This window comes from Nannospalax galili, unplaced genomic scaffold (assembly GCF_000622305.1).
Source record: "Nannospalax galili isolate Female #2095 unplaced genomic scaffold, S.galili_v1.0 scaffold589, whole genome shotgun sequence".
In the NCBI taxonomy this organism is placed as follows: Eukaryota; Metazoa; Chordata; class Mammalia; order Rodentia; family Spalacidae; genus Nannospalax; species Nannospalax galili.
The window spans coordinates 1,861,234-1,877,537 of NW_008360324.1; the positions used below are offsets into that span (position 1 = coordinate 1,861,234).

Here is a 16,304-nt window from a genome sequence, read left to right on the forward strand (position 1 = left end):
TGTCAGTCTTTGGTCTTACCCTGGTGTTGGGGTGCCTGTCCCTGCCAAAAGGCCCCAGCCCTGACCCAGTGTGGAAAACAGGCCTGCTTGCCTTGCCCAGCAGCAGTTTCACCCAGAGGGATGACTGGATTCAGCTGGGCTCTGCTGACCTCTCCACCTGGCCCTCCTGAGTCCAAATCACAACCCAAGAGCTGTTAGCCCAGGGCGGTTAGAGGAACTGGACCTGCCTTTCTTCTGGGAGGTTCAGTTGTTGCCAGGAGAGGGGCCCTGAGGCAGACAGGTGGTGCCCCACCCATCCACCCCCTGGAGGGCACAGCTCCTCAGAGCCTTTGTGGTGTTGCTCAATCTCCCCTCTTTGTTTTCCGTTCTCCATACTTGTCCTTCTCTATACTTCCGTTGTTTGTGGACTGATCCTGGCTTGGTCTCCCTGACCTCTCCTAAGTCCTGGGAGGGTACATGCTAAGTTGTCACCCTCATCCAGGACCTGTGACACAGGAGGAAGTCTGGCCTCTGTGCTTAGAACCCACCCACTCCTTAGCAGGTGTCATGGTGGGAGCCAGGTCTTGCCAAGGTGTGGCTGAACTGACCAGGAGACTCAAATTTTATATAAAGAATCCCACTCTAGACACAGGGGAATGAAGGGGACCAAAATAATAAAATGATCTTCAGTGTCCAATGATCTTAAGGGATTAAATCAGGAGGCAACCTCAGCAGGGAAAGGGGTGGGGTGCTTCTGTGTGTCTTGAGACCAGCACTCCATCTGTGCTTCCCAGCCCCTTCGAAAAAAATCTTCCTCCTTGTTGGATCCAGCAGCCAGCAAGCAACAGAACTCATGATGAATCCTTCGGGGGTGGGGGGCGGTATAGGTAATGAGGGCTTGGGCCAGAAGGCCTAAATTAAAATATATGGTGTTTGCAAACTTTTAATCTCAGCACCAGCAGGCAGAGGTAGACAGATCTCTGTGAGATCAAGACCAGCCTGGTCTATATAGCAAGTTCTAGGCCAGCTGTGGCTACAGAAGACCCTATCTCCAAAGAAGCCCAGTAGTCCTGTAACCTTGAGCAAGTTATTTGAGCACTCTGTACCTCCACTGTAAAATGAGAATGATAAAAGTACCTAGATTGCAAGCTAGGGGTATAGCTCAGTGGTAGAGCAGTTCCCTGGCATGTGGGAGGCCCTGAGTTTCATCCCCAGTACCATAAAAAATAAAACAAGAGGCAACTAGAATGAATTATTATAGTCTCTTAAATAGTGCCTGGGCCAGTGGCCAGTGTATAATCTTCACCTATTATCTCAATGATCTTCACTACCAGCCCAGGGAAGGCAAATGAAATAGAATCATTCTCTATTTTAAGGAGATGTAAGTCAGTAATAGAGCACTTTTCTACCACAGAGAAGGCCCTAGGTTCCATCCAGAGAGAGAGAGAGAGAGAGGGGGAGAGAGAGAGAGAGACTCTGAGCCTGAGGAACTCAGGCCTATGTGAAGCAGCATCCAGAACCAGGCCTACCTGACCAAAAAAGGCTGAGCTTTTTTTTTTTTGGTCTTTTTGAGACAGGGTCTTCTGTAGCCCCAGCTGTCCTGGAACTCACTATGTAGACCAGGCTGGCCTTGAACTCACAGAGATCCATCTGCCTCTGCCTCCCAAGTGCTGGGACCAAAGGCGTGCGTCACCACGTCCAGCTGAGGCTGAGCTTTTTATGTAGCCATATATGACATCCCAATCCCCTCCTGGCCAGAGTCACTGAACACACAGAGCACACAGAATTGGAGGCAACACACAGTGGTCCAGGGGCTTTATTTACAAGACTAGAAGGGCCTGGCTCTGCCTGGGGCCTTGCTGGGCTATATACAGGTTCAGGAGACCACAGCCATTTAAATTACAATAGAATGGGGGTAGGGGGCAGTCCTAGGGTCTGCTGTGAGCCATAAATCTTGGTCTGTCCAGTGAAGGCATCTGCAGGGACAGAGGCTGAGGCTGCAGACAAAAGAGAGGAAGGGGATCAGAGGGTATCTAGAACCTGGAAAAGGCATACCACAGAACACAAGAAGCAGATCTCAGAACACCCTGGCAGGTAGGGTAAGACTGTGGCCACCCCATGCATGTCTAGTCAAGGGAAGCGCTGAGGGGAGGGCAGGGAAGGGACCATGCAGAAGGGGCTGCACCATGGCCACCTGCAGAAGAACGCCAGGCTCACTTCCTCTTGAGGGAGCCCTTGTTCTTCTCCTTGTCTGCCGGCCGCTGCTTCTTCACTTTCTCCTCCTTTTTGTTCTTACTCTGCAGGTTCTCGTACACCTCCTCCTTGTGTCTGGGGTGTGGGAGGGAGGTCTAGAATCTATGCAGGATGACCCAACACCTGCAGCATCCCTACCCCACCCCCAGATTCTCATGATGTGAGGCCAGGAAGCAAGGTAACTTGTTTATTGTCCCTACACTGGACCCAAAGCTCCCAGGGAGAGACTGCATCTCATGTATGAGTCCACAGCTGGTCCCCAGCCCAGGCCCACACATAGTTATAATGGGTACTTCAGGACAAACTACAGAACAGAGGTAGTAGAAACTGAGTTTGACCTTGAACCAAGGTCTCCACAACCTATACACCAGTCTTCTCCAAAAAGGGAAGTTAAAGTTGGGCAGGAGAAGGAGAAGATCCTGGGGTGGCGAGCAGGGTCACTCACCTAGAGGAGGTTCGGGAGGCCTTGGCATGAGCACTTTTCATAGCAGGAGGGTAGGTGATATTCCCATATTCTGACTCCTGGCCTTTCTGGGACTGTGGACAAAGGTGTAGTGTGAGGACGGTGGTACCAACAGAACTAGGACATACCTAGTCTCCCCAACCTACCCCCAACCCCACTCTGCACACACTTGTATGATCTCCAGTTTCTTCTTGGTTGTTTCAATGAACTGGGCCATAGCCACATAGATGAACTTGTACTGTGCCTCTGTCTGCACCATGCCAGAGCGCTGTGCCCGCACCATCTGGATTGTTTTCTGGATGTCAATGTCACAGTCTAGCCCTAGGCAGAGGTGGCAATGGAACTTGAGGCCAGGCAGAGGCCAAGGGACTGCTTGCCCCCTCCCCCACACCCCCCTGCACCCCAGGGGTCCTCACCCTTGGTGGAGATGCTCTCCATGAGCATGTCAATGACAATGATGGTGCCTGTACGGCCAATGCCAGCGCTGCAGAGAGAAGGTGTCCCCATCAGAGGAAATGGGGAGTCCAGGGGTCAGCCCCAGACATGAAGAACTAGAGGCTCCAGCCTCAGGGGTTAGTAATGTTCTGGGGTCATTAGGCCACAAAGGCAGGTCTATGCCCAGCTCTCTACCCATGCTTCCACCCCAGTTACAGGATGTGCAAGCACGGGCCTGTTCTGGAGTGCTGACACTATTTCCCTCTTTCCTAGCACTGTGTCCTCCATGTCTTCCTCCCACTTTTCACATCTCCCAACTGGTAGGTATCCTCTGCTCCTTGGAGATACAGGACCCCACAGCCTGCCGTTGTCCCACAGGCTCCCCAAAGTAGTCTGAGCTTCTCTCATCCATCCCTGCCTTCAAGAATCATGTTTGGGGACTAGGGAAATGGCTCAGTCAGTAAAGTGCCTGTCAGACAAGCATGAGAACCTGAGTTCAGATCCTCAGCATCCACATAAAAGCTAGCCACAGCCGCCGTGGAAGTCCAGCCCTGGAGGCTTGGTGTGGATGGAGACAGGATCCCTGGACCTCATTGGCCAGCCAGCCTAGCCGAATCAATGAGCCCCAAGTTCATTGAGGGACCCTATCTCAAAAATAAGGTGGGCAGCCAGGTGTGGTGGTGCATGCCTTTAATCCCAGCACTTGGGAGGCAGAGGCAGGCAGATCTCTGTGAATTCAAGGCCAGCCTGGTCTACATAGTTCCAGGACAGCTGGGGCTACAGGGAGACCCTGTCTCAAAAAGACCAAAAAATAATAAAGACTCAGGCCTCTGGCCTCAGACACAGACACACACAAGTTACATTTGGCTTAGCATGTGGCTCAAGCGCTTGACATGTTTAAGGATCAGGGTTCCATCCCCAGCACCACACACAAAAAAAAAAGACTGACTATGATTTTTTCTGTGGAGCTTCACTTCTCTTTTCTTGAAACCCTGCCACAAGGTAAGAGCAGGCCTGGGCCAGCAAGGACCAGGACACAGGCACTGAAGAAACAGTTCAACAGCATGTCTCCTTCTCCCATGCCCTCCACCACTACCCTTGGGCAAAAAGATAGTGGAGACCCCAGTCTCACTCACAGCCCAGCCCTAAATTGAGCTGTCTAATTTCAAACCCAGATTGTCAAAAATAACACCCCCACCTCCAATACCACTTCCTTCCTGCAATTTCTAAATTAAGGCCATGGGGATTTCAAGAAGTATGTGAATGAGGCAGGGAGGGGGGTAGGAGAGTAATTCTTGGTGGTGGGTTGTCCCTAGGAGGGTAGTCTGGGCCCCCAAGACAGCATGGAGATACCTCCAGGTTCAGCCCACTCAGCCCAGCTCCAGGGAAACTGCTGGTGAGAAGGAGGAAGTCTGAAGCCCATGCATGTCTGGGGCCAGAGAGAGGGAGTGGGAAGAGGACCAAACTGGTTCCTGTTTCTCCCATTCCTTTTCCTGCCTGACATGAGGCACCATCAAAGACACACTACCACCATCCCCTATTTTTTTTTATTAAGACAGGGTCTTGCTATTTAACAACTCATGATCCTCCTGCCTCAGCCTTCCAAATGCCAGGGTTACAGTCATGCACTGTCGCATCCAGATGCCACCCCCATTTTTTTGGAGGGTTCCGAGTATTTCAAATGTGTGATAGAGTCTCATTTAGTCTTTACAACCCTATGAGCCTGACTTTATTATTTTTCTAGTACTAAGGATTGAACCCACATGCTAGACAAGCACACTGAACTCTATCTCCATCCTTTATATTCTTTCTATTTGGACACAAAGTATCACTAAGTTGCCCAGCCTAGCTTTGAACTCACTAAGTAGCACCAGCAGGCCTTGAACTTGCAATTCTCCTATATCAGCCTCCCGAGTAGCTGGGATTATAGGTCTATGCTACCACACCCAGCAATGGGCAATAAAAGGAGAAATCTGAGAATCAGAGAAGTTAAGTGATTTGTCTAAGATCACACAGCTGGTAGGTAGGGGAACAGAATCTAAGCAAGCAGGCCTCTGTCCAAGCCCTGACACCTGCTGTTTCCTATCCACCCATACCAGGCCAGCTGGGAAGACTCATTTGTAGGACTTCTATTCTTCCTTGCTGACCTCTGCCAACCTCCCCTCACCTAAGCCACAGAGCCATAAAAGGCAAAAGGGGAGGGCTGTGGAGCCACACTGACCCCAGATGGAAGTTTGGGAAAAAACTGGTTAAGTAAGACCATGAAAAAAAAAAAACAACAGCCAGACCTGGGCCTATACTGACAGCCCAGCCCCTCCCACTCACTGCTGGTGACCAGGCCAGTTGCAGAGTCAGTCTCCTCATCTGTATCTGGCAGTATGGACTAGATGGCTCTCCTAGGGAGGCCTCTGGGGAAGGCACACCAGACCAAGGGCCAGCAGGGAGGCTGGGAGGCCGGTCCTAGCCAGGTCCACCCAGAGGCCTCGAGCAGTGAGGGAGCCCAGAAGAGGCTGGGAGTCAGAGAAGGCATTCCATGAGGTCCTATGGGCATCGCTTACAGCAGCTGACGGCTCTGACTTAGCACTGTTTGCTCCTCAGCTACTGTATTCACATTAGCTCCGTGTTACAGCTCTTACCTACAATGCACAATGATGGGTCCTGCATGAGGCAGACTTTCCTGCCGCTGGTTGATCTGGTCCAGGAAGCTGAGGACACCCCCAGGCTCACTAGGAACCCCATGGTCGGGCCAGCTCAGGTACTGGTAGTGCCAGATCTCCCGAACTAAGTCCCCCTGGGCCAAAGATATAGAGGTCAGTGCCCTCTGCTTCTACACAATATTGTCTTCTGTCCCATACACCCAGACTAGAGAACAAATCCAAGGGGAGGCTCCAGGAGTGGGAAGAGGCTGGGGACACTCACATTGTCCAGTGGAGAGATCTGTAAGTTACGGAGTTTGTACTCAGCAGTGTCATGCTCTCCACAGTTGGTCACAGAGTAGAGCCCATAGACGTGCTGAGTGCCCACCTCCGGCCAGTATGGGACACATTTGTTCTAGAAAGGGAGAGAAGGGGATAAAGCATAGAAGCAGGGCTCTGGGGCTGTTTCTAGGCCCTGAGGTGCCAATCTGGACATTTTTTTTTTGCATGTGAATAGGCACATACATGTATGTAGGTGCACGTCCAGGTAGAGAACGAAGGTTGATGTCAGGAATCATTTCCTCACTCTATTTTATTCACTGAGACAGGATCTCTCAAACCTAGAGCTCACGACATAGCAAATCTTGCTAGTCATCAGCTTGCTGTGGAGATCCCCTGAATCTGCCTTCCAAAACTAGAATTACAGGCAAGCTGTACCCACCCAGAATTTGCGTGGGTTTCTGGGGACCAAAACCCCAGTCCTGATACTTGCATGGCAAATGCTTAACAACTGAGTCACCTCCCCATCCCTGACCTGGACTTTTGTTAGAAGAATGGATGAGCCAGCCCAGAATCAGACCTGGAATCTGGTCTCCAGGTGGAACCTAGCCAGCCACCTAACCTCACAATCCATTCCCTAACCACTGAAGTGGTACCAACCAAGCTGGAGTTCAAACACAAATTAGGGCAAGGGATGGCCTCTGCTCAGTGAGAGCACATGTGCTTAGCATGAGCAAGGCTCTGAGCTCCATGCCCAACACCACAAAAACAGAAAACCAAATCAGACACTGTCCATGCCCTAGGACACAGGCTGATGCATAGGGAAGCTAAGTAAACCAGAGTGTGCTATCAGGAGCAGGGTCAGGGAAGACATCAGTTCCCTCACTGGACTATGGAAGCAATTCAAGATAGCTCCAGATAGGAAGTAGCGTCTAAGCTAGATCCTCCAAACTGTGGAGTCCACCACACATGGAGGGGGAAAGTCAATTCCTAGCAAAAATTGAGCTGGTGCCTTCAGGAGCCTGAATGCTCAGACCATCAGAGCAGTGCTCATTAAAGAGAACCACATGTATTGGAAAGGAAGCCACCAGGGCTTGAAGTTCACACATACTAGGCAAGTGCCCGCCACTGGGCTGTACACTCATACCTAAGAGTGTGAAGCTGAGGAGCACATCTGGTTGGAAGCAGTGTCTGGGACTCACAGTATATAGGGGAGGCTTTATCTCAAGGCCTTAGTTTCCTGACTGGCGTTGGGCCTTTGTCCCTGAGGACCTATTCCACCATCTGATCTTGCCTTTAAAAAAAAATTACATTTATTTGTGTGTACACATGTGCATGCATGCACATATAACTTACACTTGTGAATGTGTGTGTATGTAGGCACATGTGTGCCATGGCTTGCATGCATATGGCAGAGGAAAATTTGTGGAAGTCAGTTCCCTTGTCCTACCTTGTGGGTCCCAGGGATGGAACTCAGGTTGTCAGGTTTGGTGGCAAATGCCTTTAACCGGCTGAGCCATCTTGCTAGCCCCTGAGTTTACTTTTTTATAATGATGGTAAACAAGCACTAAGGAGAGAGCGCAAGGTCAGGAAGGTGATGTGGGGCTCTGCCCTACCCGGCCTTTCTCCACCTCGCGAGTAGTCATGACGATAACACGGGTATTCTCCTGCCAGGCCATCTGCCAGAAGTCGTTAACGGTGGCCTCCAGACAGCCCTGGCTGGCAATGTAGGTCTTAGAGTTCTCATCAGGACCTAGCAGCTGGTTCTGGATGCAAGCACAGGGAAACCCACCCCAGGACTGTGAGCCTCTGGGCCTAGGATATGCCTGTATCACCAAGACTCCAGTCCCCCCCCCCCCCCCCCCCCCCCCCACCTAAAAAAAATACATCTTCCAGCCTTCTGCAGGAGGCAGAAGCCTCTCTTTTAAAAGACCCCAGCTCAAGACCCAGCAGACATTTTCCCTGCCCGGAAGGGAATCTGTCCCATGTGTTCCAGCTTCACTTTTGCCCAGAGGTGTTTGTTCCTAGGGGCCCTAAGACACAGGGAGCTCCCAGGGCCCAGCCTCTGCTCCCACATGACCCACCCCACCCACCTTCACGTAGTTGGCATTGATGTAGTCAGACCCAGGGATGTTACTGTCACGCCCCTGCAGGATCACTCGGCTGTGGTCAACTGGCATGGGTAGAGAAGAACAGCTTGGGCCATTCCCCAGGGTAGACCCTTCCCAAGCTAACAGGCTGTTCTTGTCTCCAAAGCCACAGACTCATAGAGAATAGGACAGCAGATGGGAAATGATGTGTCTGGGGTAGGGTAGAGGCTTTGTAAGCAGAGGGTGGCAGGGCAGAGATTGTGTGCCTGTTGGTTGAGGGGACACTCTTGGGAAACAAAGAGGCTTCTTGAGAGGAGGAGAGCTCTGCTGGGAGGTGGAGAGATACTTTCTGAGCAGAAGATGGAGATGGGGGAAGTTTGCTGCAGGCAGGGCAGGCTGTGGGGTGAACCAAAGTTGTCAGGGAGGCATCGAGGGGCTAGTGCTCACAGGGGAGAATGTTCTTGTAGCGGTTCTTGCCCTTGTTCTCTGGCCGCTGACCCTCCAGTCTCTGGTGCAAGTTCTTCACCTCCTGCTTTTGCAGACTCTGAAAGGTAAGAGGAGAACTGAGCACTGGCGCCAGAGCACATCCTCAGGTAGAGAGGCCACAACTCAGAGTGTGTCAGGCACATTAAAAAGGGCAAGGCAGCCAAAGGTCTTAACTATCCCAGCTCTGCTGACCCCAGAGCACACCTCAAACTCTTCCCAGAAGCCAGCCTTGGCTGTGTCCTCTGACTCCTGCTTCTTGTTCAATTCCAAGACCCGGTTCTCAATGTCTGCAGCATTTACCCGAGTGGCATAGTAAGGCTAGAAAGGGTGAGGACAGGAAGTCAGTGACTGAGACACCTCAGAAGCCGTATCTGCAATGGCTCAGGGGAAGGAGGAGGCAGCCAGGTGGGCCCCTCACCTGCCGCAGGTAGACAAAGGCACCTGACGCCTCTTCAATCCCTGTCTTCTTGAAATGTTCCACCAGGTCTGTGAGGCTGTCGAAGGTCTCTGAGCCCCCCACTGTGTAGCGTCCACCCTGAGATGCACCAAGTAGGGCCACACCTCAGGGCCTGGCACCCCTCCCCCTTAGTACCCTCAGGCTTAGATCCAACCCAAGCAGACTCTCCAGACAGCCCATGCTGAGGCCCGAGCATGAGGCCTTCCCACAGCCCAGCTGCCTTACCTCACACATGACCTTGATGTGAGTGACTCTGAGAGGGGAGCCTGGGCCAGCTTTGGGCTGGTCACTGAGCACAGACAGCACAAAATCACCAGGTTGGCTGAGACTTTCACGCACAAGAAACGTCCAGGGCTCGCCCTTGGCCTGTAGCAGTGACTCTGCCTGCCCTCCAGACATGTGGCCATGGTACCACCTAGAGAAAAATGCAAAATTGGAAAGATGGCAACTGGGCCTAAGAGCAAGTACTAAGCCTTCACTCACAGAGTGGGCAGGGTAATCAAGGACTGCTACCTGCCAGGCCTGAGTTACAAGCTTTCAGTACCACTGCATTTAGGCTTATTACTACCTCACAAGAATGCTCAAAGGAAAACAGTGGACTTTGTGTCACACATCTGTAGTCCCGACTACTCAGGAAGCATGAGAAAAGTAATGAATTTGAGGCCAGCTTGAGCTATATAAACATAGCTTTGAGAACCTCCCTTCTCAAAAATAAAATAAAATAAAATACTGGGCATGCTGGCTTACTCACACTTGGTAGGCTGAGCAAAACTGCCTCAAGTTTGAGGCCAGTCTGCTCTACGTGGTGAGTTTCAGGCCAGCCTGAGCCACAGAGTGAGACGGTTTCAAAAATAAAACAAGAAGCCAAGCATGGTGGCACATACCTGTAATTCCAGTCCTCAGGAGACAGAGGCAAAAGGGTTACTGCATGTTCAAGGAGTTCCAAGCCAGCCTGAGCTACAGAGTAAGATCCTGTCTCAAAAAAAAAAAAGATGGCTGGTGGGGTAAAAGTGCTTGCTACTGAGCCAGGTATGGTGGCATACGTCTTTAATCCCAGCACTGGGGAGGGAGAGACATGCGGATCTCTGAATTCAAGGCCAGCCTGGTCTACATAGTGAGTTCCAGGACACCTGGGGCTACAGGGAGACCCTGTCTCAAAAAGACCAAAAAAAAAAAAAGTGCTTGCTACCAAGCTTAACAACCTGAGTTCAAGCCCTAAGGACCCCTAGGGACCCACATGATAAGGAAGAACCAACTCCTGTGAGTTGTCCTTTAACCACTACACACACACACCATGACATGTATGCATGTAAACACACACATATGCACACAAAATAAATAAAATGTAACAAAAACTTTAAAAACAAAGAGGGGGTTTCTCTTTTTTTTTTTTTTTGGTTTTTTTGAGACAGAATCTCCCGGTAGCCCCAGCTGGCCTTGAACTCACTATGTAGACCAGGCTGGCCTTGAAATCACAGAGACTCACCTACCTCTGCCTCTGCCTCTGGAGTCCTCGGATTAATAAGGCATGCACCACCATGCCCGGTTTAGTTTCGGGGATTGAGATAGGGTCTCCCTGTAGCCCTAGCTGGCCTGGAACTCACTATGTAGACCAGGCTGGCTTGATCTCACAGAGATACTCCTGCCTCTGCCTCTTGAGTACTAGGATTAAAGGTGTGCCCCACCATACTCAGCTAGGAAAAAAAAAAAAATACTGCTGAGAAGTTATCATTATCTCCATTTTATAGATGAGGAAACTGAGGTTAAGCACTTTGTACACTGGTCCCAAGTCCTTGATTGATAAAAGGCAAACCACCAGAATTCTAACCATAAGGACTGAGGATGTAGCTTAGTAGGACATGTAAGGCCTTGGGTTCCACTCCCAGCACCAAAATAAACAAGAAAAGAAAGAGTTCTAACCAAACCTAGAGCCTCCTCTGAAAGTTTAAGACAATCAGAAAGGCAAACAATATCCATACTCTTAGGAGGAACAAAATGAAGTGTCTCCATGAAGCACAGACAGCCTGGAGAAAAAGTAGGGCCAGAGAGATGAAGAGGGACCCAAACCGCAGAGGGCAGTGGGTGCCAGGAAAGACAGAAACCAGAAGGGGTGATGGAGAACTCCCCCAGGAAGGCAGGGAACAGAACACCCCACTGGGTGCCCAGGCTAATGTCACTGCAAGGGCTCAAAGGGGCTCCAAGGGCTCCAAAGGGGCTCCAAGAGCTGCAGGGCAGAAAGCAGAACTAGAACCTTTCCTCCGTGAAGCACCCCCTTCCCAGGAGGAAACTGTAGCCCCACAATGCCTAGCCCCACAGGAAACCACGTGATGGAAAAAACACAAAACTCCTTTTGGGGAGAGAGTGAGAAGTGAGGTTGTGAGGTTTCTTCAGCCTGGGGGGGGGGGGCATTTTCCAACCGCAGGGATGGGGGGTAAGGAGAGAGAGGGGCTCAGTCTGTCCTGACCCTTCTCACCTCTGCCCAGAGGACACCACTACTCCGGGCCCTCCAGGGTCTCCTATCCCACCCCAGGTCCTTGGGGCCACCCCAGCCAACACTCAGGGACAGTCTATGGCCCCCAAGCAAAGGGAGGGGGCTCAGCCCCTTCAGCCAGGGACAGGATGAGGAAGTCTCCATGCAAATGTGAGCTGACCACAGGCATAGAGCTCACCATTGAGGGGATAAATGCAAATTTCCAGAAGAGGAGGGGCAAGGACACGAGGACCCAGGGTTAGGGGTGAGACTGGGCTTCCTAGCTGCTTACCCAAAGCGCCTCTCGGAGTCAGCCCTAACGCCCTTCTCAGTGGTATAGCATGCATGTTGAATCTAGTGTAGTGCCCAAGTTGTCTCCACCCCCTTCCCGGTACCCCACCCCCTCGACCGCTGCCTGCTCAGCCCTTTTCTTCCCCTCACACAGTGAGCCGATCAGCTCCAAAGGCTGTCTCCTCCAGCAGGGCAGACCTTGGCTTGGGATAGCAACTGAGGGAGGTCACAAGGAGGTAAGGGAGAATCTGAGAGGCCAGACCACCCTGTTTCAGGTGGGAGGGGGAAGAAGTAGGGGCCAACACAAAGAGAGCCCTCTCCTCCCTCTTCACTACCAGAAGAGAAGGCCTCCAAGGAAATGGTCCTCAGCTACTGCATTATGCCAATTAAGAGGCTCCAACGGTGGACCGCAGCGCTTTTACCTGTCTTTTTGGTTCTGTTTTCTTTTTTTCTTATTATTTGTTTTGTTTTTAGTTTTTGAGATGTTCTCACTATGTAGCCCCAGCTGGCCTGGAGCTCCCTATGTAGACCAGGCTGGCCTCAAACTCAGACACTGGCTCAAACTCACAGATATTCGCCTGCTTCTGCCTCCTGAATGCTGCACAAAAGGTATGCGCTACCTCACCTGGCTTTTAGTTTTTTGAGTCAGGGCTTCAATGTAGCCCAGGCTGGCTTCAAACTTATTATATAGGTGAGGGTGACCTTGAACTTCTGATCATCTTACCTCTGCCTGACATTACAAGCATGTGCCACCCACCAGATTTATGCTGTGCTGGGAATTGAACTTAATTGGCTTCATGCATGCTAACGAAGCACTCTATCAACTGACCTGCATCTCTTAGACCTCCAATTCTAAGTTTTATACAGTGACTTGAACAAAACTATCAAGGTAACTTTACAGGAATGAATCTCAAGAAAGACTAAAATCTGCCAAAGAAATAGTTCAGCAGCAAAGCACAAGGCCAGGCACAGAAGTAAAGAGAGAGACAGGGACAAAGAAAGAGACAGAGGGAACTGACAGAAGCAAAGTTCAGAGTCATTTGAATAGTGAATATACAAATATAATATTTAGAGCAAGTTGTTGTGGCTCCCAGAGTCCATGAGAAACCCCTGTGGTTATTCCACTGCCCTTCACTTTAATAGGATCTGTCAGTTACTGGGAAGTAGCTACTAAGATGAGCCACATATAGTTGTCAGAAGAAGCATCCATGAGCCCTCCCCTTACACACACACTGGGGAAACCAATGGGAATAGCCAGTCCAGTTATGGGGGCCATGTCTTAGCAACACTGGTGAAGGGTGCCCTGAGTCTGGTCAGCCTGGGCTTTCAATACCTGTAAGTACATCACACCCTGTTTTCAATGACCTTCCTTCAATCAAAGGACTGGCCAAGCTCTGCCCAGCTCCATCCTCATTGGGTTGCTGAGATAAGGCACCAAGAATCCCAGTAACAGTGACTCTCCATAACCTGACCAGCCACAACATCAACATCAGGCAGGGCTAAGAGACCCTGGGCTGGGTAAAAAGCTGTAGGAAGGCAGTGCAGTTCCACAGAAGGAAGAGCTTTCTAGCAACAGGGCCAAGCTGCTGGGAAACACCAGCCACAAGGAGTGGCCTCGCTGACAGGCTCAGGACTAGGTTGCCAGGTAGCAGGAATCCTGCAGAAAGGCGGGGGACAGGGGACCTTCTCTTGTTTCCTCAGGGGACGGGAGGTGGGTTAGTTCTGGGAGTCATGGGGCTATGGAGAAAAGAAGCTCTGAGCCCTGAGTTGGAGCAGGGGGTAGAGAAGGTAAGGATGAGGTAGGGACTCTGAGCAGAAGGCTGCCTGGGCCAAGTGCTCACCTCCTTTACATTTATCTCAAGGGAGAGAGCCAGGCTGCAACGCCCCTCACCTCTCACTGGTGGGGTCGGAGCAGTTCAGTGGATACTTAAGGTGGATGATGGTGCCATCGCGGTCCTGCAGGATGCCCTGCTGCTGAGTGTAGTATTCCACCAGCTCCGTCAACGTCGCAAACTTCTCCCCTCCATACAGGTCATAGAAATCCCCCGAGTTCTGGATCCGAATATGGGTCACCTGGTCGTCCACCCTGCAGGGCATGAGGTGGTAAGACCCCGGATACAGAGCAGAGATGGTACAGGTAGGGTGAGCTGGGAGACAGCCAAGGGGCAAGATCACACAGGCATGGGGTAGTCCCAGATAGTGGTGAGGACATGCTGGGGCTGCAGGCAGGGACACTAAACAGGCAACACAAAACAGAACCAAGGAGGGCTTAAGACCCACAAAGCAAACTGCCAAAGTACAGGGAGGGCCACCTACCTGACTGAGAGGGAGAAGTCACCCTGGTTCTTGCGACTGGGCCGAGCCAGGAAGCTTCCAGGGACTCCCCGACCCTTAAGCAGGGTCTCTGCGTCAGGTCCACTGAGGTCCCGGTGAAACCACCTGAAGGTGCACAGGGTGGTAAGGATAGGTCCCCTGGGCTCCAGGTCACCGTTGCCTCCTACCTTCTGTGGGCCCGGGCCCTTACCTCACCATCGTGGGACTCCTGCTGAGGAACTTACTACAGAGAATGTGGAGGAACGGCCTGTCAGGGCAGACAGAAAATTCTAGAGCTGAGTCTCAAGCAAGGCTCTTGGGGCTTAATTAGGCCTCCTACTACCCCAACCTGCTGTCCTGCTCCTGGGGCTGCCACTCCACTGGCCTGGGGCAGCCGACAGGGCGGGGACAGGAAGGGGCGCGGCCGACCCCTTGGGGGAACTCACTTGTACTTCTCTTTTCAGAGCAAGGAACGAGAAGAAGCGTGGCAGAGTGGGGGAGGGCCCACTTTCCACACTGCCATCAAAGGCACAGGAGCATGGCCCTGAACACACATGACTTAAGAGATAGGGACACGTGTATGTACATCTCAGATCCTCCAGGCCAAGATCATGCCTCACACATGTGCACCCCCACAGTCATCAGACAATCTCTTCCTCCTCCACCGGCAGCTTCTACTCAGCCTTCTCTGACATAAGCTAATAATTATGGGGATAGTGACACTATCATTTAATGGAGTATTGTCCCATGCCAGGCACATTGCTACAATATCATTTACATGACTTCTGTGAGTTATTCCTCACCACAGCCTTGTTACACAGGTACGATCTTTATCCCCACTTTATAGACAAGGAAACTGAGGCTTAGGGAGTTTAAAGAATTGCTCCAGGCCATACAGTTAGTAAGTTCCAGTGCCAGGGATTCAAACTTAATATAGTTCCAAAGCCAATTATTTTAACTACTATCTGCCAGCCCTCAGCACCCAAAGATGCCGCAACAGCAGACAGACCCACAAATAACCCCTGTGCAGCATTGTCAAACTTGGTTCTTTTCTATGGTTCTTTTCTATTGGTAGGGACCGTTTCTAGGTCTCTTCCCTATGTCTGAGTCTGAGCAGGGGGGCCCAGGACCCTACCATGGTAGGTGGTCTCAGAGCTCAGTCCTGAAAGCATATGATGCCCTGTGTATGTAATTCCAAACACTGCCAAACCAAGGCCACGGGGAAAACAAGCTACCCAACAGAAGACACAAGGAACTTCTATTGGTGTCTTCCATGGGTTGGGGGGGGGGGAGATAGGACAAAAAGCTGCTGGAGGACAGGGCTGGGAGAGACTGCCTATACCTTTTAGGGGTTTTGTTTGGGGGTATTTTGTTTATTTGACTGGTTGGTTTGGGTCTTTTTGACATAGTGGGAATAGAACCCAGGTCCTAAACATGCATGGCAAGCACTTTACTACAGAGCTATAGCCTCTGCCCTATTTTTAAAAATTCATTTGTTTATTTTTGCAGTACAAAAGTTTGAACCCAGGACCTCTAATAGGCTAGGCAATAACTTTACCATCGAACTACATGTATCTACAGCTCTCTTTTTACTTTTTTTTTTCTCTTTTTACATTTTGAGATGGGAACTCACTAAGTTACCCAGGCTGGTCTGGAACTCATTCTTGTAGCCCAAGCAGGCTTTAAATTTTTGATCCTCATTCCTTCAACTCCCAAGTAGCTAGAGAGTACAGGCATTGTCACCACATCTGACTCTCTTATAATTAAAAATAATTTTTGCCGGGCGTGTAGTCCCAGCACTTGGGAGGCAGAGGCAGGCGGATCTCTGAGTTCAAGGCCAGCCTGGTCTACATAGTGAGTTCCAGGATAGCTGGGGCTACAGGGAGACCCTGCCTCAAAAACAGACCAAAAAAAATATATTTTTAAGGGGCTGGAGAGATGGCTCAGCAGTTAAGAGCACTGACTGCTCTTGTAGAGAAGACCTGGGTTGGATTCCCAGCACCACATGGCGGCTATAAACCATCCTTAACGCCAGTTCCAGGGGAATCCAAAGCCCTCTTCTGACCTCTGTGGCATTGCACGACATGGTGCACTCACATACATTCAGGCAATACACTCATACACATAAAATAAAAATAATAAATAAAATATT

General features: G+C 50.9%; 1 protein-coding gene across 4 annotated transcripts in view; it reads right to left on the bottom strand.

Moving 5' to 3' along the window:
- Positions 1–1,765: 1,765 nt before the first annotated feature.
- The window catches only part of Ptpn6 (protein tyrosine phosphatase non-receptor type 6), a 20,283-nt gene continuing 5,744 nt past the window's right edge, over positions 1,766–16,304 (bottom strand). Inside the window, exons 2-17 of one of the 4 annotated variants that reach the window (XM_008825360.3) lie at positions 14,364–14,420; positions 14,156–14,278; positions 13,731–13,925; positions 9,304–9,493; positions 9,040–9,156; positions 8,826–8,939; positions 8,583–8,679; positions 8,139–8,218; positions 7,662–7,811; positions 6,050–6,181; positions 5,767–5,921; positions 3,112–3,179; positions 2,865–3,016; positions 2,678–2,769; positions 2,197–2,307; positions 1,766–1,976 (exon numbers count right to left, since the gene is read on the bottom strand). In XM_008825360.3, coding sequence (XP_008823582.2) covers positions 1,874–1,976; positions 2,197–2,307; positions 2,678–2,769; positions 2,865–3,016; positions 3,112–3,179; positions 5,767–5,921; positions 6,050–6,181; positions 7,662–7,811; positions 8,139–8,218; positions 8,583–8,679; positions 8,826–8,939; positions 9,040–9,156; positions 9,304–9,493; positions 13,731–13,925; positions 14,156–14,278; positions 14,364–14,420 — 1,936 coding nt within the window. In that variant the 3' untranslated portion in view covers positions 1,766–1,873. Of the gene's footprint in view, positions 1,977–2,173; positions 2,308–2,677; positions 2,770–2,864; positions 3,017–3,111; positions 3,180–5,766; positions 5,922–6,049; positions 6,182–7,661; positions 7,812–8,138; positions 8,219–8,582; positions 8,680–8,825; positions 8,940–9,039; positions 9,157–9,303; positions 9,494–13,730; positions 13,926–14,155; positions 14,279–14,363; positions 14,421–16,304 lie in introns of all 4 variants that reach the window. The other 3 variants (XM_008825361.2, XM_029559828.1, XM_029559827.1) reach the window with 3 other exon arrangements.